At 45.6% G+C, this 23,311-nt stretch overlaps 2 protein-coding genes across 5 annotated transcripts; one reads left to right on the top strand and one right to left on the bottom strand.

The window, feature by feature from the left end:
* The first annotated feature begins 346 nt into the window (after positions 1-346).
* On the top strand, positions 347-4,030 carry LOC122176067 (hydroxyacylglutathione hydrolase-like protein). Its single transcript, XM_042864311.1, has 8 exons — positions 347-511; positions 846-910; positions 992-1,109; positions 1,188-1,296; positions 1,387-1,490; positions 1,635-1,736; positions 1,919-1,998; positions 2,279-4,030. The coding sequence occupies exons 1-8, from the start codon at positions 407-409 to the stop codon at positions 2,442-2,444; spliced, it is 849 nt and encodes a 282-aa protein (XP_042720245.1). The 5' UTR covers positions 347-406; the 3' UTR covers positions 2,445-4,030.
* On the bottom strand, positions 2,748-16,376 carry CIAO3 (cytosolic iron-sulfur assembly component 3). 4 transcript variants are annotated; one of them, XR_006177629.1, is made up of 12 exons: positions 16,270-16,376; positions 15,503-15,598; positions 14,130-14,273; positions 13,678-13,810; positions 13,223-13,357; positions 12,645-12,763; positions 11,454-11,583; positions 11,163-11,235; positions 7,900-8,037; positions 6,717-6,874; positions 5,303-5,683; positions 2,748-4,321 (listed from the first exon to the last, which is right to left on the bottom strand). XR_006177629.1 is itself a non-coding variant. In XM_042864308.1 (11 exons), the coding sequence occupies exons 1-11, from the start codon at positions 16,333-16,335 to the stop codon at positions 5,445-5,447; spliced, it is 1,431 nt and encodes a 476-aa protein (XP_042720242.1). In that variant the 5' UTR covers positions 16,336-16,376; the 3' UTR covers positions 5,216-5,444. The 4 variants fall into 4 exon arrangements, 3 of the variants coding, with proteins under 3 accessions (XP_042720242.1, XP_042720244.1, XP_042720243.1); XM_042864308.1 differs by lacking the exon at positions 2,748-4,321 and having other exon boundaries at positions 5,216-5,683; XM_042864310.1 differs by lacking the exons at positions 2,748-4,321; positions 16,270-16,376 and adding an exon at positions 15,829-15,949 and having other exon boundaries at positions 5,216-5,683.
* Positions 16,377-23,311: the final 6,935 nt, after the last annotated feature.

The following is a 23,311-nucleotide window of genomic DNA, read 5'->3' as shown; positions in this document are numbered from 1 at the left end:
TTTATTCAATTACTGCCTCAGCCCTGGGGGTCCACGGGGGGGGGGGAACCGCACGTACTGCACTGCAACCCCTTCGCTGGGGGAGCGGAGAGAAGAAGGGGAGGGAATGGGAGGAAGAAGGAAAAGGAGGGGAGGGAAGAAGGAAAGGAAAAGGAGGAAATAGCGGGGCTGAAGAAAAGAGGGAAGAATGAAGCGATGGAAGGAGGGAACAAAAGGAAGTAAAGAGGGAATGACAGTGGGAAGAAGGGAGGGAGCGAAAGAACGGGGGGGGGGAGGAGGAGGAAGCTCCGAGCTCCGCCCCACTGCCCGCACTGCGCCGCGCGGCGCTGCCCGCAGGTGGGGGCGGTGTTCCGCGCGTCCTGCCCCGCGTGGGTGCGCGGCGGTGGAGCCGCGGGCTGTGCGGAACATGAAGGTGAAGGTGATCTCGGTGCTGGAGGACAACTACATGTACCTGGTGATCGAGGAGAGCACCCGGGATGCGGTCGCGGTGGACGCAGCCGTCCCCAAACGGGTGAGAGGCGCCGGAGCTGCGCGCTATGCCGGCCGGCGGTATCGCTTCTGTTCGCGCGTTCCTCGCTCTCGCTTGGCCGTTTCCTTCCTCTCGGGGCTTTGAGAGCTGGAGGCGGCGGGCTGTGGGAAGAACGGCGGCCGTAAAGTGCCATCGGCCATAAAGAGCCATCGGCCCCTCCTGCCCCGCCCCGAGCGCTCGGGCGCAGCGCCTTCCTTCGTCCCGGCCGCGCTGAGGTTTTTCTCTCCCTGACCCCGCTGCCCTCTGCGTGCCGTGCGGCGGACCCGGCGCTGCGCTGTCACCTCCTCCCTTCACGCCCCGCTTTTGTCCCTTTCAGCTGTTGGAGATCGTCCGGAAGGAGGATGTTGTTCTCCGCGCCGTCCTCAGCACGCATCACCACTGGTAAGCGCCGACGCTGGGAGGGCGCGGGCAGTGCCCCGTTGTGGGGGGTACCCGGTGTCCATTGCCCCTCTGCCACCATAGGGACCACGCGCGGGGCAACGAGGAGCTGGTCAGGCTGTGCCCGGGGCTGCGGGTGTACGGTGCGGATGAGCGCATCGGGGCCCTAACGCACCGCGTGGCCCCCGACGAGGAGCTGACGGTGTGTGGAGCACTGGGGACGGGAGGGGGGCCGGTTCTGAGCCCATCTCGTGCCCAGCACTTATCTCCATCCCTGCAGTTCGGGGCCATCCGTGTGCGGTGCCTCTTCACTCCTTGCCACACTTCGGGCCACATGTGCTACTTCATGTGGGAGGATGGGTCCCCGGATGCACCAGCGCTGTTCTCAGGTAACTCTTGATGGGCACCCGCCGATCCCGTGGGGTGAACCCTTTGTACCCCCCTGGCTTTGGGGACAATGCCTCACCCTATCCCTGCAGGTGACACGCTGTTTGTGGGGGGCTGCGGGCGGTTCCTGGAGGGGACAGCGGAGCAGATGTACGCCAACTTCACCCAGGTGCTGGGGAATCTGCCCAAGGAGACGGTGAGTGCCCTTCCTCCCCCGCCTCCCCCCCTCCTCAAAGCTCAGCCTCAGCTTCGAGAGGCCCCAGAATAATGATGGAGACACGTGGGGCACGGTGGGTTTGGGAGCACTTATAACACTGGGTGCTCTATGCTGTCCTTGCAGAAGGTGTTCTGTGGCCACGAATGCACCGTCCGGAACCTGAAGTTTGCTCTGAAAGTGGAACCAGAGAATGAAGCAGTGAAGAAGAAGCTTGCGTGGGCCAGAGTAAGCAGCTGTGCCCTGTGGGTTGGTGAGGGGCTGCCAGATCACAGAATCACAGAATCACAGAATTGTAGGGGTTGGAAGGGACCTCCAGAGATCATCGAGTCCAACCCCCCTGCCAAAGCAGGTTCCCTACAGTAGAAGTTTGAGTTTGAGTTGGTTTGAACATCTCTGGTTCCTCACAGCAGCGGGATGATGAGGATCTGCCCACGGTGCCCTCCACGCTGCAGGAGGAGTTCCTCTACAACCCCTTCCTCAGGGTCATGTAAGTAGCATCAGTGCAGGGGGCATGCTTGTGGGTTGGTCCTGAACTGGGTGGGATGGGATGGAGCAGCTCTGTCCCCACGCTGTTGCTTTTGCCCTCAGTCCGCTCCCCATTCTTGCATCCCCCCCCTTCTCCCAGTGGCTTTTCCAATGGGAAACCAAACCCAGATGGAAGGGAGGGTAACCCAGTGTCCTTCCAGTGTCTCTCACTTCTGGGGCTGAGCCCTGTCCCCATCTGTCTCTGTCGCACCCTGGTCCCAGTGCAGCCATTGCCCCTGCAGGGAGGAGGCTGTCCAGAAGTTCACAGGCAGGAAGGAACCTGTGGAAGTGCTGCGGGCTCTACGGACTGAGAAGGACAACTTCAAGAAGCCCAAGGAGCGGCCCCATCCCCAGGCCATGCTTGCCTTCGACTGGGGGCTCTTTGCCCCTTTTCTGGAGAAGAAGTGAGGCTGCACCACCCCACCACACAGGGGCCCATGGAGCAGAGGCACCATCTGGGCTCTGCTGCCCAAAACCCACAGTGCAGCGCGGAGCTCTGCACACGGATGGCCCCGCTCAGGTGTCGGCTGGGACAGGGCAGGGACCCAGGAACTGCACCACTCTGTGTCCATTACATTTCTTTTTCCCAAGGTAGAACACAGAAAAACTATTGTATGAAGCATTGACGTTGCTGTGTCTCTGGGATGGCAGCATGGGACTCCCACTCCCTGCAGCTTGCAGCCTGCAGCACGTGCAAAATCAGTGCTGTTGTGCAAAACCAATATCATATTTTTTTATTTTTCATTTTTTAATTCTTTTCATTTAAAATCTGAGAACAGCGTGGAGTTTTTTGCTGGGGCGTTGCATCACAAAACGTAGCGATGCCTTTTTCTTTTTAGAGGGCAGACAGGGCGTGCTGGTGGCTCTGTGCATGGCTGCATTAACCCCATGTGGTGGTGTGGGCAGGATGCTGCTGGGCAGCCCATCCTTCTGCCTTTACCTCCGTTGTGCACAGTGCTGTGATGCACGGAGCGATGTTGCTGAGCTTTGGCCTGGCTTGTGCAGCTGAAATGCAAACAGTGGAGAAAATAGAGGAGATGGGCCCTGAATAATACACTGTATGATGTCTTTTTGACTGTGCTGATACGAAGCCGCTGACACTGGATTAGAAACAACTTCAGAACCTCTCATGCATGGACTGTGAATAGCATCCGTAGCACCGAACCTGGTTTGTGGCATTCCTTCCCTTGCTAGAAACTTGATTGAGGTTTTCTTTTTTGCTTTTTTTTTTTTTTAATGTTACGTTGTTAAAATTTACACTTCCCTCCAGGAGGGGGAGAATCAGCCCTGCTGCACCAGTTGCCTCAGTGCTGTTGTTTGAGAGATGCCCTAAGGGTGCAGCTGCAGGCGATGCCAAGTGTCATTGGGCACCGCCTGGGTGCTTTGCTGTGAGCAGCACTGGGATGCCTGGAGGGATCCTGGCCCAGCACTGGACTTGCTCATGTTGGCAGCAGCTGTGTGCAGCTCAGAGGTGAAATCTAAGCTATTCTTGATGCCATGGTGACGACGAATACCTGGGAGAGCTGCATGGGGTGCTCTGGGTGGAGAGTCCTCTGGCAGCTTCAGTACTGTGCTATTCAGTAACCTGGTCACTGGAGAAGGCAGAATGTGGATCCTTGGTTGTTTAACCTGCAGCTCATTCAGCTGTACTTAATTGTGCACTTCTGTCTAGATGTGCATGTTCTCAGTAGAAACAGAACGCGTTTCTTTTGCACTGATGTATAAAGTTTATGGATTCAGCACTTCAGCATACTGGACTTAGTTTGGCACCTCTCTCTTGCTGTAGAGAACAATGTTATGGTTTAGCATAACAGCCTTACAGAACTACGCATGGAAAAGGGCATTGAGCACAACCACTGCTTGCAAAATGAGTGGGGAAGGGATGGGGGAGCAGAGGGAGGTTTTTGCCTTATGAACACTGTGAATCTACTGCTTGATCAGCAACACCTGAAGTATGTAAAGCCTTTAATTAAAACCATTACAATTGTCTTTTACATTGTTGGCTCATTTTTAATGAAGATTGAAGGAGGATGCAGGGAAGGGCTGCCAGAGAAGCTGTTAAATGAGGCAGGTTAAGGTCTGACAGTTTTGCTTCTTGACAGCCCTAAGCGCAAGGTCTGCAGGAACAGTGAGGGTTATCTCTGAAGAGGGCCTGGCCAAGGTTTGAGTCTGGGCTACGTGCAGTAACCAGCTCCATGTCTGTTCTGAAAGAGCAAAGCAAAGTGGCTGCTTTGTGTTTTCATCCATTTTACTTCCTGCAGTCGTTCTTCCCCACATAGCAGTAACTGGGAAAAGGAGAAATATTAAGTGAGAATGGGATTTTTAAGCTAGTATTCACTTGCAGCTGCAGCGGGCACAAGGTGGTTCCCCATCTGCCAGCATCCCTTCACCCTGAATTAAGGTACAGCTGCAAATCTCCCACTGCCACCTTCCTATGCACTCTGCCACTTTGTGAAACCTGACATTCAGATTCAGCAGACAAAAGCAGTTACACAGAACTCATAAATAGTTCAGGAAATATCATGTAGAAATACAGACAGTGAGACAAGCACACATAATCTCACAGTGAATTATTTGCATCCAGGTCACCTGGCAAGGCATTACAGCACACAGCTTTAAACCAGGTGTACTTTTGCTAACCACTTGGATTGTTCTGGTGATCACCTGCAGTAATGCTTACATCCTTCAGTCTTCTGTTAACCTTTACAAATTGACACCTTCCAGAGACACCAAAGACTGGTCAAAAAGAAAACTGGCCAGCCATTCTCATTTGATAGGATGTAAAAATGGTTTTCTCTGATTCTAAGGATATTATTAATCAGTAACTGACTTAGAGCCAGGGTAGATGTAGATGGCTTTTTGTTTTTTTAAGCATTCTTTCAAGTCATTTCAGCAGGCCATACAGCAGCCCTGGAGCTAATGTTGCTCTCGCAACTGCAGGCTGCTGGGGCTCACCACTCTGACAGTGCAAAGATGCTGCAGCTGTGCTTCAAGGGCATCCAGTCAGGGGCAGTGACACAGAAACACAGAGCCCAAGGTCTATTTAGATCATTTGTAACTAAAGGACAATGTCCAAACTAAGTCCTTCAGTACCTTAAATCCATCAGTTCTGGGAGCAATAAGATTGCAAAGGGAGTGCAGATTTAGTCCTAAAATACATTAGTGCTTCTTTTAACAAATTTTAATCACTGTTTAGTTTTTATTCGTATCACTTCAGTTGTCATAAAGCTTGAGGAATTAACACTGCCTGTCTGTATGCACATTACCTTCTCCCTGACTGAGAGTGAGAAATTGCAGTTCCCCAGCGATGACACAAAACTGTGGCTGTCTCTTGAGAATCCTAAATAGAATCAACTTAAAAGGCACTAAGAATATTCAGGCTTCACAGTCTGCTTCCAGCATCAGCCTTCACCACTTGATGTTAAATCCAGTGTTTGCTTTTTCCACGGCATGGTATTCTGTATGCAGAGCTTTCCCTGCCTTTTCAGACTCAGTGCCACCCAGCCACTGCTCATACAGGGCAGTTACAGTCCGGTTCTCCTCTGGAATTTCAGTCTTAAGAGACTCATACAGCTTCTCAACTTGCTGAAGCCAGTCCTTGCTAGGTTCACCTTCCACTTTGATCTGGCCGCCTCCATTTAAACAACCTAAGTACAACAAAGTGGGGAAACATCAGAGTTTTACAAATTAGTTATCAGGAAAAACTAAAAAAAAAATTAAATTACCAACTGACTTTCCACCTGTGAACAGAAATGAAAACACCATTGTAATTGTGGTTTATTCCCCAGCAATCTAACACCAGCAGGGCAGGTAGCAGCCCCAGAGGGGAGATCGTTGGCCTGGTGTGACCAATGCTAATTCAGCCCAGCTGTGACACAGGGCTCAGGGCATCCTGGGAAATGCCAGTGAAAGGAAGATAAGATGTAGGGAGGGTTGGTTCTTTCTCTTTCCATGAAAAAAGAGCCCAGAATGGCAGCTAGGTGAGAACAGCCCTGCAGCCTCAACTGAAGGTAAGACAAACATCCTTAGGATGTGTTCTGAATTTGTTCTTGTGCTGTAGGTGTGATGTAAGTGTTGGACTGCACAGTGCGTGGAAGCCTTAAGCAGTGCTTAACTTTTTGATGCTGAGCAGCCTTCTAGGTTGGAAGTAGCATGGGCCCTCTGGAATAGAGCAGATGTTTGCAGATAGCCAAGAGTGGCAGCTCAGCATTGCTTCGGGCTAGGTTAGAACTCTGCATACACTGTACTCACAGATTCAAAAAGAACCTGAAGGGGAAAAATGGAGATCTTGCAAGAAGCGGATTAGGGATGGCAAGAAAGACCTCCACCAACTACAAGCAGCATTCTCTGGAAGTGTAACACTTGTGCAGTTTTGGAGGATGAATGTGTTGATGTACTGTAGAGCTTAAAGTCAGGAGGGCTTCATTAAAAGAACTACCTGTGAAGTTTCAACATGGAACTTAACTGTAATTACTTAAATCCTGAAGAATTGCTAGCTTCCAGTTAGGAAAACATGCATGCTGCTTTGAACTCTGATGCTGTGACTATCACGTGCCAAGGTGTTTGAAGGCCTTGCCACAGTATCAAGAACAAGAGAAGCTGTCAATGTTTCTTATATTTTAGTTATAATTTTGTGTGATTCCTACGGGCTGGAACAGGGAAGTCTCTATGCAGTCTCACCTGATGGGCAGGCCATGACTTCCACGTAGTGATAGGGTGACTTCCCCCGCTTCAACTTCTGCACTAAGTTTTGTATGTTTCGAAACCCGTATGCCAGAGCAAACTGGAGCAGAACTGCTCCATCCTTCTCCAGTGTCACCTCTTGGAAGTCCTTGTTTCTGAGGAAGAAGAGAGAAAATGTCTTATCCAAATTAGCTTCTATATAAACTTCAAAGAACCCTGTGTTGAAACAAAGTTCTTTGTGAATCCTTACTCAGGAAAGCTGTCCTCGTTCTTTGCCACCCAAACAAAACACATGAAGGAACCAGCTTACAAATCCTTTTCAGGCTTTTCCTGTTTGAGCACCCACTGAACTGAGTTTGAACATTTGTGTTGAATAAATCCTTACAACCTAAGCAAATTAGACTGAACTAAGGTTTCATTGTGACAGGCCACCTCAGCTGGCTTCAGTCAACTCATATGTCAGTGAGTGCACTGAAGGAAGCTCTTAAATTGCAGTGGATCATGAAACTAGGGAGCAAATGACCACTGAAGACTTCCAGACTCCTAACATTAATGGGGATGCCTGTTCTTGATAAAAGTAATTTGACTTTTACTATTTTGTATTGAGACTGTGAGGGACTGTTTTGTACACCAGAGAATTTCAACCATTAATAATGCTTATCAAGGATACAACTCACTACAAATGGTACGTTAAGATCTGGGAAGCTAGCAGGAATTGCAGCTTTTTGGCCTCTGTACCCAAACTTAAGTGATTTTTCTATCTTAACCACAACAGTTACAGCACAGCTCCAAAGTCCTGACACGAGATTTTTGTTCTGTGATATCCAGATTAGTAACAAAGCTCTTTTATCAGCCTGATTGCAGGTGAGACAACTGAGATCCCTATGTGCTCTGTCTTCTAAATTGCTCTAAAAGTTGTCTGCAACTTGATACTGGGAAAATCTATCAGGCCAAAAGTGTGTGGGTGGTGAAGGGGCTCAGAGTCTCCAAAGGCCAGGCTGCAAGGAGTGCTGGCTGATTTATGGCTCAGCAACTGTGGGAGTGGGAAGCTGATTCCCATGCCTCAAAGGAAAACGTTTAACTAAGCAAAGAAAGTGAAGCCCTCTGAAAGATAGCAGCATAAAAAGAATTGCAATAAGAAAAAAAATAGTACTTGTTGTAAAAGCTTTAAACTTCATACTTTAAAGGCTTGTACTGAATTGTGTCCACTTCAATGCCAAAGAGTTCCTTGGCTGCATACTTGTATATGTGCTCCAAATAGCCACCAGAGCCACCTCCTGAGTGGCCAGTGAGTTCCTCCTCTGTGGCACTATTAAATCTGGGGAAAGGGAAGAAAGAAGTGGTTTTAGTGATTCAATGGAACAGACAGCACGAAGCCCACTGCTCCTTCACACAAAGAGAAGCTTCATTAGCTCAGTGCCAAAATATCTTCAGTACTACTAATAGAAACACGATGTTGCGAGTCTTGTGGGACTTTTGATAGTGGAATTATTCATCCAGGGAATTCAAAAGCAGCAGAACAAGCCAGGCACCAGCTCTCTCTGAGCTTCAGCCCTTTCCCTTTCTCCTGGGAACAGATTATTTATGGTCTCAGGCTCTGCGGGTTTAACCCTATGCTGTCTAATGTTCTTTGGGTCAAACTCTGTGGAAACACCCTCACTGGATCTGACCCTGCTGCCAACTTAATCTTCACACACCAAAAATATTTGGGAACATTTGAATTAGAGGGCAATTGCTTGAGAAGTCTCAAATCAACATTTTTTGTTAGTTTACTGTTCAGTGGCTCTACGAACAGCTTAGATTACACTTGGAAATGGAAGGAGGGAAATGATGATGGTAAGGACCTGTGTGGCCTATGCCTCCCTTGGAAAATACAATCAGAGAGAAGTCATCAGGAGACATTTCAGCAGTCCTGAAGTCTTTTTTGCAGCACCAACAAAAGCTGAGCTCATTACTGAACCAGGTACTTATATGTGGTTGCCAGGACAGGAGAGAACACTTCTGGAAGGTTCTGGTGCTGCGATTCCAAGCACAGAGATGAAACCTTATTTGCTGTGGTTTCATGTGGTCAAAGTTAGTGTACAGATGAACAAACCTCACAATGCCAGGGCATTTGCCCTGCACATGTTTGTCCTCAGCAGGACCCTGCTTCAAGTTCAGCACACTGCTGGTGTTGTACAGCCACGCTCGTGTAATAACAGAACCTACACGTTCAAGTTCTGCACAAATAATTCCATCCCACTGATTTGCCAAAACACAACCAAGTATTCAGAGGTCGAGATAGTGTTTCTTGAAAACAGCTTACCAGATGGAAGCTACAACAATAGCTTTTGTTATGAGAGAATAATAAGATGAGGGATATGCTTCTAAGCGCTCATCAGGCAGTGACACTTGCATTTTCCTACTAACAGCTGCAGAAGGGAAAACACTTGAATGCAGGCCAAATAGCTTCAAGTCAAATGGAAGATGCTGCCTCTTGCAGATAAGATCTCAGCTTCAGAAAAACTGCAGAAGGCAACACGTTAGCCTGTGAGGGCATTCAGAAACTATTTTTAATTTGATCTTGTTTACAGGAACTGAGCTTCATTAATGAAATGTTTCAGTGTGTCTGGCCTCACGTACTGCAACTCTCTTGAAAAGAGGCTGCCAGTAAGCATCAGTGCTGGCCTGAAGCAAGCAGTTATAACAGCAAAAGTCCTGGGATTTCTGGCACTTCATCTCATGCTCGCTGCCAAATGTAATAACCTCTCAATGGGCTTTTCCACGTGCTGGAGGATAAAGCAGAACAACAGCCATTGGACTGCTTATGTTAGTGCTCCAAGTTCTGAGGAATACGTGCTGTTTATAGGCAGTCAATTTACTGCTTATAAACTGAGTAAGTTAAAGCTAGCAAAAGGTTACAGAGGCGCTTTATCACCATGAGCATGAGGTACTGCCCTCACAATGTACTCCTAAGAAGTTAGCCAGAGATTTTTATCAAGTAATTAGACATTTTGTTCTATCTTATAACTGACACTTCCATAATGTTATTTCCTAACTGAGTCCAAACACTTCAGAATGTTTTTATTATCTCCCTGATTTTCTGCTTGCAGTATAACAATAAATAAGCATTTTATTCTACCTGCTTTATGTGGGCAACTGCTGAAGTTGACTTTTTGGGACACAGCCATGCAGACCTTTATTACAGTGGAGGATAATTTTTAGATGTGAAAAGAATATGTGCACAAACCATTTTAGAAAAAGACAATACTGGAAGAATTCATAACCTCAGAACGCATAAATACATCTGTGCCAGTAGAACACCTTACAGGCGTACACCAAGAAGCGTGACCAATGCTGAAAACAATGAAAGCAGAACTATGAAACAGGCCTCGTGTAAGGACACTTCTGCTTATGGTTCTGGGAACATACACGTGCTAATCAGGCATCTCCTCAGCAAAGGCTGCCAGTTGCACTCAGGACTGGGAAAAAAATTAAGCCCTATTTAGAAATAAACCACAGTGTCACATCTGCAAAGGGAGACAGCTGTCAGACCACTGTCACGTCCTGTGCGTGTGCTATCTGCTGCATATCTGGGCTATCAAAATCCCTTCTGAAAACTCTGAGCAGTAGACTTGAACCACGTTGTCAGTAACTGTTAATACTATATAAAGGTTGCTACGTATGTAGCCTTTCTCTTTTTTATGATAATGAAGTGCTACAAAGACATTTCTTAGAAAGAGAATGCTTTGGTTTAGTGATCAGTGTGGAGCCACTACTGAATGTCAATTCAGAGGGCTAAAATCTGATTTCAATATTTCTCCAGGCTCTCAGATCTTTGCAGTCATCACTTAACCAGATGTTAGCTTTCAGTTAATGCAACTGAAGTCTCATCTGGTTTGCACATGTTTAAGTTCTCATGTTTTCACAAAGACTCCTTCAGATGAGTTGTGACCTGAATATTTTGCTTCAATCTTTACAGTAGCTCAGATAATGAAGGAATATAAGCAAACTGAGTACAGCCCTGTAACAGGCTTTGTTACAGCACACTTGTATCACTGATCTACACTCCTCCATGTTTCTAAGTTTGCAGTTAGAATTTATGGGGGTTCCACCTGCTATACTGTAACAGTAAATGGTTGTGATACAGTTTGTACTTCTCTACATAATCATTTTGCAATCATACTCTTACAGAGCAGTTTTACATTTCTGATCATTTAGAGTAAGAACTGCTAATCCTTGGACTGCTAGGATCCAGCAAATAGTTACAGGTTCATTGTATTCTGTAGCTAAAGTACTTAATGCACAGCTGTAGTGATTTGAAATTACTGACAAAAAAAAAGACCATAAAATGCCAACACATGCAGCCTTATGTGTATAAAAGTAGGAAGTGAATTCTGCTGAACTTGATATGGATACTGGATGGAAATGAACATGCTTGAAGGTGCAAATGAGATTTCTTACATGGTATCCAAAGGAGCAGGATCTACATCTGAGAGAGACACTTTTTCTTGTTCCAACAACTTCAGCACTTCTCCTAAAACAGAACCACAGGCACAAAAAGCTTATTTTGGAGATTAAAAAAATGAAATCCACGGGTCAGTATCTAAGCCTGTGTATAAACTCTGTACCACGACGTGAGTGGCATTTCTGGAGATAAATTATAGAGCACTATCCATGCATTACATCCATCACTGACAAAGGATCATTAAAACCAGTCCAGAAATGATCTAGGCTGCCTCTGGCTCTGCCTACCTGTGGTGATCACACAATCCACATCGCGGGTCTGGAACTCTTGGTTGAAGAAGTCTGGCCTTGAAGCCTCCAGCTTCTTGTCATAGCAGGGCATCACTGTTACGTGGTATATCTTATTAGGTGTTAAGTGCTGGAAAAAGGCAAAGCAGTTGCATTGGTCAATATCAAAACTGTCTTGTGGGAGGTGTTTTCCAAGTATAAATGAGAATGATGAAACTAACAGTGCCGTGCTTCTGGAAATACTGTCCTTTATTACTGAACATGAAAAAATACATTTTTTCTCTCATAGAACCCAATTCTAGTCTGTAGAAAATGACAACAGTAAGGTCTCCCATGGTCTTTCCACCCTGCTTTTCCTAGTGCAAATGATCCAAAGTCAATCAGTGAAGAAATCCTAACTGTTCAGTTAGATGACACGTTTCTTCCATGCTAACTAAGATGCAGCCCCTGCATCAGCAACTAAGAAACGATCAGAAGTTGGACAAAATCCTCATGGCCATCCAGCAAAATAAGTACAAACTGAGGAAATATGTCACTGACTCAAGGCTATTGTTTCACTATCTTGTGCCAAATATTCTTAACAGCTGCCAATTTTTGTAATAAGCATGCATGTGTCAGCATTTGTTTAATGCAACTGTTAAGCCAGTGCTCATTAACGGACAATAAACCATACAAGCATACACGGTGCTTAAGTTTGCTGCTGGACAACTCTGGGCTATAGCACTAGTCTTTAAGCACCAAATTTGCACTTGGAAAGATTCCAAAGGTTAAAGAGTGAGAACAGAACTAAGTAAAACTGAAAGAACACAAAGTTGGGAAAGAGCAAACAATTTTTAGACAAGACATGATCTGCACGTACGCACTGACCCAAGTTTCATTTTGGGATAATTTATTTTAACTTGTTCACAGCCTTGGACAGCAGGAAAAAAAAAACACACAGAAACAAGTGAGATATAAGCACAAGAATCATGAAAAATCAGATTCCTTGGATTTTCAGAATAAGATACAGAGATTTCAAGTAATCCATGAAGCGTGAACTTAGTGCTGCTGTCCCAGTTGCAAGTTTCTCCATAGGAATCACAGAAGTGAGAGTGCCTTTGCTGGAAATTTGCAAGATAAAACCAAATTATCTTCAATCTTTAATGTAAACAGTACAGGAAAATGTATCAGCTTGTGTTCAATACACCTTACCTGCTGCTCTGCAAAATGGCCCTTTATCAAGGAGCCCATGATCTGCTGTGGAGACTTAGTGGTGCTGATGTAAGGAATGATGAAACTGCCATGGGTTTTCTCTGCATAGCAGATCCAACCTGAAAAGAGAACAATTAGCAAATAGTTGCAATCAATAAATATAAATATACATAAAAAGGTGTATATATAAATAACAAGCACCCCTTCACTCTGCCCAAAGCCAACCCCAGCCTCGCCACCCATTCATAACCACTTTCAGACTCAGTACAAAAGGCAAAGAGGTGTAACAATTCCATTTATAGAGATCAGTAGGTATTTCTATAGACCATTACCACTATTAACACCAAGATCCCTTTGTAAAGAGTAATATTTTAAGCAAATTAACCCATATGAACTTTTCTGAGTAGCCTTCTGAGTTCTTGTATGGGTGTATTACTAGAATGACATCTTATTAGTCCTGTAACTAATTTTGTACTACTTTTTCCTATTGTATGTATATACAATGTTATATTATATATATATATATATATATATATATATATATATATATATATATATTATGTACTACTATTTCCTACCTGGACAGGCAGAAGCTAGCATTGGCAAAGCCTTTTTGTCTTCAGATTGCTTTCGAAAGCGTTTTACAAACTCTTTTTGGCTCTCCAGCAGGCTGAAGTTTCTTGAGAAAGTTGTGTCAAATACGTAGTGCACACCTAAGTGGTACAGCATGCACATTAAAGTTCACAAAGAAGATACAAGCAGCAAGCTACACGTCCTATTCACAGCTATCAACCTGTGCTTGAGAGTGAACCGTTTTCCCCAGCACATCAGCACAGTAAGACAAGAGCAGAAGTCATAGGAGGCATGAGAATAATTTAAAGCTGCTTTCCTCCATTACTCCAAGTTTATTTTGTGACTGAAGCTGCACAAAGTTTGTGTTTAATTCATATCCCCTTGGTGAGCTCATAAAAGCTGTGCCTGATGTACAGCCAGCAGTCCCCTCTGTGATGGTAGGGCACAATGCAGCACTTGCCTTGACTCTTTAAGAACGCAGTCAACTTCTTTGCTGTTTCCAGAACACTCATTTTACATTTTGCAGCTAATGAAGCCCTGGACTGTGGTGAAACAGAAACCACCACCAACTTCTGTTCACTGGGAGCTGCAGTCTTAAAAAAAATAAAAATAATAATAGAAAAGAGCTGTTCAGACAGTATTAATACAGCACATGCAGCAGTGCAGCATGCTAGAACTTCAGCAAATATCTCCCAGTATTACTCCCAAGTTCCTAATACAGTAACCTACTATGTTAAAAAGCTATTTCCAAACCTGTGACAACTTTTTATAAATTAGAAAAAAATCTACTCTGTACTGAGAGTGTATTCAGATTTTATGTGTACAGCTGCAATGTGTGGTTCTGCAGATGCATCACACCTAGATTAACATCTATTAATTCTGCAGCCTACCTACCCCTGTCTCATCACCTACCTTGTTAAAAGATAGAGTTTTGTAGAACTCTTCATGGCTCTGTTGAGTGATTAAGACACTTTCTGCTGATGTAATGCAGCCACTGCAAGCTAAACAGTCGTTCAGAGTAATTTTAGCCTTCTCCAGTTTCTGTGCTCCTCCATCCTGGGAAGAAACAGATGAGGCACAGTTTTGGTCACAGTACAGAATTGAGCAGGGTAGCAGTTTCTCACCTTTACTGTGTTTAGTAACACAGATACTGTCCTCTTTGCCCTCCTGGCTTATCAAGAGCAGAAGTATTTTTTTTTTAGTAAGACAAGGAGGAAGACAGGCATCTTTCAAAGATTTCTTCAAAGAAAGAAGATTCTACAAAGAAAGAAGAATTCCATTCTTCATGGAATTTCTTGGCATGCCTAAGCAAATATGTTGAGAAACTTTAGGAAAACTTTAGCAAGAGCAAGAGCAATAACTTGTTTTTTTTTCTATTAAGAATATAACAGTTGCTCTGGCCACAATCATTTCTGCTATCAGGTGGGCTGATGCTGCTTCAGAATACTGGCATTATTCTTTCCCAGGTGCAAATACGGCCCTTCTTGCTACAGACTGCAGCTGCAGTTTTAACCACACAACTGTAAACCACAGTTCCTAAGCCTTGAAGCACCAACCTCCAGCATGCACTGAACTCTGCACAGCAGAGAGCACGCCACCTTTGCCACCCCTACCAGATGCTGCTTATACTATTGAATACTGCAACCATTTCTCCACAGGAATCTTGAGTTTCTCTCCTTCTAAAGAGATTGTGCAACCGGATTACAAATGTGTTACTACTCTCAATTGATGCTGAATGTAATTTTGGTGTGTGCAAAACTTGCAGAGGGAAAACTGTATGGCAAAGTATCAGTGTGTGTGATGCTTTCTAATCTGTGATTCTGTGATCTTTTCTGGGTAAACAGGAAAATCTTAGCTTACAAATTCTGCATGGTGTTTAACAAATTTTAAAGTATAATATAAAAAAAAATGAGAGAAAAATTTAAGGGTATTTAATTTAATCTCTTTTTTTGAGTAAGGACTTCACTGTATGAAATCATGCAGTAAGAAAGGACATTGTCTCAAATAATGTAGGATAGCAAAACAAGAATTCTCAGCTTATCTGCTCTTAGAATAAAACCCACTAGTAATCAATGTCAGTGACTCAGAGCATGTAACAAAACTGCCTTACAAAACCTAATAATTTAAAAGGTAGACTTTGGAAAAAAAAGGTTTGTAACAAATGTTGCTGTTGTCATCAGCATTCTCACATCTCGGTCCTTAAATAGCTGTGTCCTGTTTAAATACATATCAATCCATTAGCAGTGTCCAGATGTTTTACACTAGTAAAGAAAAGTCAGGCATACCTGAGTGATCTGAAAATAGCTCCCATCGGCTTCGATTTTGATCTTAGCTGCTGCTTTCCCAGGCTTTTTTTCCACCTTTACAGGTTTGACACATTCCTAAAAGAGAAATAAAAGGCAGAAGTTGAAGAGATGAGCGATGAAATGGGGAAGGCAGGTTTAAAATAAACCAGAATTATCAAACCCAAGCAATCATTCTCGAGTGAATGTCCATCGCTCCGCTTTAAATTATGCTGGATCTACTGACTGTGCCTACGGCCACCAAGGGAAAACAGAAAGGCAGAATCTTACCCCTTTTTTACAGAATGAACACTTTGTTAGCATCACACCAAAGCCAGAGGTGACTGCACTCCTTCTGAACAACAGAGCTGTGTTCTAAGGAGCCCTGACAGGAACACAGGCTCTCCTGCAGTGCCATCCCCCCCCCCCCACATCTGACAGCCGAGCTCCCGTTCCTCGCTGCACATTGCAACGGATGGAGGCGTGGCCATGCAGCATTGCTAATGAAGTTCCGTGTCGTGTCGGAACGACCCTGACAGCCTCGGAAGGGCTGCCTGCAGATTTCTGTACTGTTCTATGATCGACTCCCAAGGGCGCTGCAGCATTTTGTGCCATTTTTATTGTTTGTGCGCCTTACGGCTCCTCGTCCTTTTTCCACAGCTGCGACTCGCTTTGTCTCCCAGCAGCTCCCTTGCCCTGCCAGTATCTTTGAGCAGATTAGGGCTGGCCCCGCGGTTCTCCGGGCGTTGGTTTGCCCCCCGAGCACCCACCTGCGAGGGCCCGATGTAGTCGTCCAGGTCCGTCAGCTGCAGCACTCCGCTGAACGGAGACGCCATCGTCGCCGCGCCGCCGTGAGGCGCGGCAGCCGGCGGGTGGGCAGAGAGCTGCGACGCTGTCGTAAAAGCGCGATGCCACACTGCCGTCAAGCGAAGCGCGCTATCGTGAAACGTGCTAAGGAGCGCGCGTGCGTGGAGTCGTGCAGGTTCCGTGGCGCAGGGTTCGGTGTGGGAGCTCAGCTCGGTGCTTCGAAGGACGCAGTTTCGTCTCCATGAGTGGATACAGTGGTGTAATGATTGCTGAAGGCTGCTGATCCGGCTGTGGTGTTGCTTGAGGACATCTGGTGGGGTATCTTGAGCCCACAAAGCTCTGAGTTGGCCGTGCAAATTCTGGCATGTTGCTTCATAGCCTGTATTTCTCCCGTCCTGGAAATCAACGATGCAAGCGAAACGCCTGCAGGTGGCTCCGTGTGCTGCTGTGAACATGACGTCCAGCCAGGCTTATTGATAGTCTCGCTTGGTATAGCCTTATCATCAGACACACGTGTGACACAAAGGGGTTAAAGCTTCCCTAGCCTGGTTTAGAAAGCACTGCCTGCTAGGGGTGTGACATTACTATGAACTGAAACAAATTCCTTGCTGGTGATAGCAAGGTGCTGTTGTGGGGAGAAAGTGCTTCAAAAGGGTGTTTAGAGCTGGGGCTTAGGGTCAGTCACATAACAAACTGAGGTAGGCTTTCAGTTTGTGAGCGGGATCTCTGACTCTCCTCAGGCAGGCTCTCCCTTTATTCCTCCTCTCTTAGGAGTGCGTGTAACATCACCATCTGTAGGTGGCTGTGTATGCACCCGTGCATGTCTACGTATATACAAAGCAGAGAGGGAGGTCAGACTGCTGTGTTACATCACAAGGCGTCAGCCTCACTGTAAGGGGAAGCAACTGAAATCACATAAAGATTTTTATCAGGCAGCTGACTCATACAGGAGACCATTTTCTTGAAGCTATAGAGTACAGAGCTGCTTTGTACTTGAGAGTAAGGAGTGCCTGACAATTACAGCTATTTTTTGCTGCACTTGAGTGCATAATAGAGATGTCCAAGTGCTGACGGTACTTCAGGGCAGGATGGAGCAGAAGCATTGCTGGATACCCTCAGCACCTCACCCTTTCATACCTGGTGCTGTAGAAGGTGTGTGCTTTGGGAGGACCTGTTCACAGGAAGAACTGAGAACACAGCACAGCAGCTGACACAAGTAGCACTGTTCTTGGAGTGCTGGATGCCAAATGCTTTTAATTGTGTGAGTTTCATGGTACAGCCAGAACTAATGGCCAAAGACCCAACGTTGTAACAGCCTGGTTCTTTCTAAGCAGTCTTTCAAGGCTGGGCTGGGCTCCCAGGACCATGTGTGAGCTCTGAGCCTCGCTGCTGAACTCTGCTTTTCCGATGTCAGTTACCTTAAAGCTGGTCATGTTTCTTAAACCTGGCTGCTGATCTGTCAGGAGGACTTCTGTACCCAGCTAAACAGGCCTAGGGCACTGTTAAACACTTCTGCTCCAGTGCTGCCAGTCACGATACCAACATGAACAGAAACCTTGCCAAGAAAGAGGAAGAACAGATTTCACAGTACTTCTTTTTCAGTTTTATTAAGCTTATAATTCAGGAGGTTTGACTGTTAGATGTATGTGGTTTTTGTCTTTGTGCAACTCAAAAATTATTATAGAGAAGGAGGTAGAAAACAAGCAGAATCTCATGTGAAGTTCTGACAAGGGGTGATGTGATGGTTGAGTTTTACTTCTAGCTGCTAGTAATATTTGGTGCTCTTTGGCCTCTTTATCCCCACTCTTTAATCAGCTCCTCTGCCTTTTTATTTGTCTCTGTGATACTTCTTTTAATAGTGTGCAGTGGGAGTGCTGAGTGTCCAGAGCAGGGTTTACTGTGGAGTTACTGGAGGAGGAGACAAATCAGGACTGGGTTTTTTTTCCTGGGGTGGCCAAGGAATGGGCTGTGTGAAGGTAGGCAGGTCTCTGAGACCTCTGGCTTTCTTGTCTTCTCCTTTGCAATTCAGAAGTAGCCTTGAGTGAAGACCTGTTAGTGCATGGAGGTGAGCATTGATGCTCTTGCATGAACTGTCAGAAACAAACCTTCAGTGTCAGGTTCTTGTTGACCCCTCTGGAATTTGTAGGTGTGGGCACAGTACCATCTCAAAGCCAATAATGTTTATTTTCACATGTTTCCTGCTTGTAACCGAATGCTTAAGCAAGCAGAAGTGAAACGAGTTGCGTGTTGAACCAAGTACTGCCTTATTTATTAAAAAAATTTCTCCAGGTGACATTTAACGAGTAGGTAAGCAATTCTGCAGTCACAGAGCAGGATGTGACCTGCTTACGCATTCTTTGGAAGATCTGCACCAAGATAAGGGTCAGCCCTGTCGATTTGAAACTACACTTGCACTGTTAGTAGGTCTGAGAGTATTGTTCACTTGCTTTCTGAACCAGTGGCCACTTTTACTGCTACAAGAAATCCACAGAGACCATAAACCGTGTGATGATTAACCTAGGAACAATCTCTCATGTTTTTGGGAACTGAAAATGAAGTCTTAAGGAACCATCATAAATGTCTCTGTTTTTTCCAAAGACATGTCCTTTTCATACCCCCCGCCTATATCTCAGCTTGTAACCGTTCAACCTCCTTGCTCTTCGTGGCAAACCACATGTAAAAAGGATGTGAGATGAGGATGCTGGAGGACAGCTTTCGGATCTCCTCTCTGCTGCCCTGAGACTCCCCAGTTTGCAAACCTCTCCCTGAACTCCGACCTCATCCAGTGATGGACATATCAACAAGACAGATCATATAGCTTTTCCTGCCCCAATTTACCTTCCCTGAAATGTGTATAACCTTACCTAAGCTAATTTACCTTTCTTTTCTGCAAGTTGGAAGCAGCAGTTTTAGTCAAGAGCAGCTGGAGCGAAGGCAGGACTGTTCTGCAATGGAAGCACTAAGCCATAGAGCAGTGATTGGTTTGATGCCAATGAAATCACAGTTCTCAAGTGTGGATATTTATTTAGTAGTGTTTCCTTGTTTGCATTTTTAGTGAGATAAGTAGAGGAGAATTTTCGCAGAGGCTTAATTCAGTTGTGGGGGAGTCTTCCTTTGTGTGCCAAGTCCCAGTAAGTCTGAGATCTGTACAGGGAGGGTAAAATAAGAGCTGGGTGCAAGCAATGACTGTATCATAGCACTGCCTTTATGGTCTTGAAGCTGCTTATGTCTTAGATTTCTATTAGTACCTATGTGTGATGGACATGGATAAAAAGAATTAATTTAGTTTTGCTGTTAGAGTTGCATGTCTCCATATCCTCTCTTTGTACCTGGATCGTGTTGTCCCTGCTGGGTCCTGACAGTTTTCTTTTTCATGAAGCAACTAATGTAGGAACAGAAAACGTCAATTATTTGAAAGATGCCTCCTCACTTCCAGTTGCCTCTTTGCCCTTCTGTACTATCACAGCAGTTTGATTTTCTTCCCTGGCAGCATGTGTTTGCTTTCAGCCTTCAGTATGTCTTTTTACAATTTTTATGCCATCTGTTTTTATTTTTTTTTAACTGCCCCTTTTGGTTTCTCTTCAGCAAACTTTATTTTGTACTCTGTTGTTCCCATTCTTAAACCTCTCTTTCTGGTTCTGGGGCGCACAGTAGGGCTGTGTGACCCCTGTGAGTTGTGGTAGCCCATGCAGGCTTGCAGATGAGCTCAACGCTGGTCTGACATTAGTGAAAGCCTGACCACATCTTGTACAAACTCATGGTCAAATGTTCTTCTTAGCCCCCCTAGGGTAGTGGTCTCCCATGCAGTTTGCTTGCTCTTGGACCCGTGTTTGGATGGGAAGTTTGTCTGCGATGTGAGCATGTATCTGCTGGCCTGGCTCTGCTTCCCCAGCTCTGTCTACCTAATGGGAGATCTGACTTTTCTGAGACAGCCTGAAGCCCCCGTAGTTCTGCATGAAAGCTACAGGGAAATGCAGCGACTGGGCTGAGCAGGGCGTGTGGTCTGCGTGGCAGAGATGGGATCGGGAGAGATTTACTGCCTGCTGCCACACCTGGCTTAACATGGCAGGAACACATCGACGACCAATTGTACAATTTAGTGTTGCTGAATAATACTTGAGCTGCCCTCGATGTCTCTGTCAGGCTGGGAGAGTAGAGGGTTGTGAATGCACTGACTCATTTTCCCATGGCACAAACGATGTTTTAGGCCTGGCCCATTTCTACCCACCCTCTGCAGGTTTCATTGACTGCCCTCCTTCCATGACCCTTCAGTGTGAGTGTTAAGAAATCATGATGCAAAACTAGGATTCATTCCCCACTTGCTATTGCGGGGAAATTTATGCGTTTGAGGAGGAGGTGACATAAAGACATTGGATTATTTGCAGTTTCAGGAGAGGGATGATTGCAGGGAGGGAGGAATGCAAGAAGGAAGAGAGGCGGAGAGAGGTCTCAGTAATGGCACTGAACTAGAAGTGACTGTACAGGTGAGCTCTAAAATCCCCCTCACATGCCAATGCAGGCTGCAGGCACTTCTGTCAGCAGGGCTGTATCCACTGGTACCACGGGGCAAGGGCTGACTGAAATCTCTTTCAGTTTTGTGCTTCTCACATGAGATGGGACCTCAAGCTGTTTCGCACCAACAGGGAGTTTTATCAGCATTTGTGTTACATGCTCTGTGTTCCCATTGGTTTGTGACTGAGGGGCTGCAAAGGGAGAGAAGTCCATGAAAGGTGGGGAGAGCAGGGCTTACGAAGGGCAAGTTGTGGAAATGAAGTTAATGACAGGGAGAGCTTTGCTTTTGGAGAGGTGGTAGCTGAGGGCGTGCTGGACTCCATCCCCTGAAAGACTTGTCTACCAGGTGTGGGCTGCAAATATCTCATTCTGGCTTAGTCACAGCTGCTGCCTGAATTGCTTCATGTTGCTAAGATAATAGGAATGAAGCACCTGCACCACGTCTTTTCTGGGTAGCACGAGGGTTATTACCAAATTATCAAATCTACTTTTCTAGATTGATGTCACTTTGTGAGAGGCTGTGATGTTCTCCTGTCTGACCACCCATCTGCAAATCTTATCCTCATCTCGAAGCTGTGCTGCTACGCATGGTTAATGCTACTGTGATGATGTGGCTGGGTAAAGCTGGCGTGTAGAAAGTGCAGGAAAACCTGCAGGAGGCCAAACTGCTGTTTCCAGCATCCAGTGCTATGAAGTCAATCTGCATATGGCATCACATCCAAAAATCCTCTAGCCAGAAGCCTATTTCAGGAAGCTGTAGCTCTTACTTACGCTTACTTGAGCAGATACAAAGCCATAAATCAGCTCCAGCCTTATTCATTGCAGTAATCAGAATTTTGCCAAATACTTGATGCTTCTGCTCAGCCACTTGGTGAACAGAGCTAAGAAAAATAACAGTTTGTTTATAGATGAAAGTTCCTCCTTGCCTTCGTGAACTCTGGCGTCTCTCCCCGTTGGGGGGGTTGCTTGGCACACTCTTTAGGTACGCAGATTACCTGATCAACACAAGCAGAAAATCCTGACACTCTGCATTGCCCCCTCCCCTGGTTTCCTCATCAGTTGATGAGGCTCACTGTTGATTTTTCTGCTTTTCAGATCCATCCTGTTCTTCCGTTTCACCTTCGGATACCCCCGTGAGAAGCAGTGGATCTGGCTGCAGATGCAGAGCCATGCTGTGCCATGTTGCTGCTTTCTTCATCAACTCTTTTCTGGACCTGCAGTTCTTCCAGCAGCATGATCAGGACTCAGCAGCAACACGGGCTTACCTGACCTTCCTCTGTGAGCTGCCTGCTTGCAATGTGGACTTTCTGAAAGGCATAAGACACCAAAAGCTAAGATATTTGAAACCTGATTGAAGGATCTTCCATCTGTCTCAGGGAGACTTCTTTTGGATTTCCTGGAGAAGCAGCTTCTTGCTTTGAACTTTGATTATTTGCAAAATGATGCATTTCAAGTTTACACAGAAATGGATAGCTTAGATGGAAGCTGATGAGTTGGTTTAATGTGTGGCATCCTATGGACTCCTAGGTCAGAGAAACAATAAGTATGAATCAGTAATCTTGTACAAGTTTCAAAATAGCTGATAAACATATTAAGCGTGCTAAGAAAACTGGGAGTGGGGAGGGAGCCGGTTTTGGGTATGTGGTGGTGCTGTGAGTCAACGCCAGCTTTTCTCTGCATTGCCACAAACACAGGAGTTGTAGGTGGGTGTGATGGGACAAGCCTGAGCCTGGGACTTAAATGGCTTATGGGAACCTTGAAAAAACATCGATAAAGTGACCAAAGACAGATTTTCAAATTTGAGTATGCAGAATTACTCGTTTGCACCCAAAGAAGTTGAGAGAGTTATGGTGGACAATTTCTTATTGGCTTGAGGACTCAGATCTGAGGGTCAGAGAAACAAAGTCTGAACCAGACAGAAGGCAGTTTAATATCCCTCTCCTGTTGATATCTGCAGCTGGTTTCACTTTTAGTCTTGCAGATTGTGCTTGCTAAGTTCTCCTTGCTGAAGTGCTTGTAGGCTTACAGTTAGTTGGAGAACACTGCTGATGCACAGTTCTGGGGAGATTGTGAGGACCCATTCCATGTGTTTTTCAGCCTAAGGAGCAGGACAAGTCCATCAAGTCATTCTTTGTCTCCTGCAGCATGCAGTTACTGCACACAGACCCCTTGTAACCAAATGCAAGCTCTTAATTGCAAAAAGTAAACAATGTTTTAATTAGAGCAGCTTGGCAGGACTGGAAATTCCATGAAGTTATATTCTAGGAATTGTGCAGATTTATTGAGAGAAAGGCTGTTTCTGGTGATAGGGAGATAGAGATCTCAGGGTTTACAGTTCTGAAGCTGTATAACTGTTGCATCCCATGAATGGCAAACGAGTCAAATTTGGAGCATGGGGGGAATGCACTTATTCACTGCTCTTGTCCTGCTCACTCTACGCAGACACTCTGAGATCAGTGTTTCCAATGGTATCCAAGGGAATGCTCAGCACTA

The sequence above is a fragment of the Lagopus leucura genome, unplaced genomic scaffold (genome assembly GCF_019238085.1).
Source record: "Lagopus leucura isolate 7727_CA_CO unplaced genomic scaffold, USGS_WTPT01 Super-Scaffold_760, whole genome shotgun sequence".
Taxonomy (NCBI): domain Eukaryota; kingdom Metazoa; phylum Chordata; class Aves; order Galliformes; family Phasianidae; genus Lagopus; species Lagopus leucura.
This window is presented reverse-complemented; position numbering and strand designations above follow the sequence as displayed.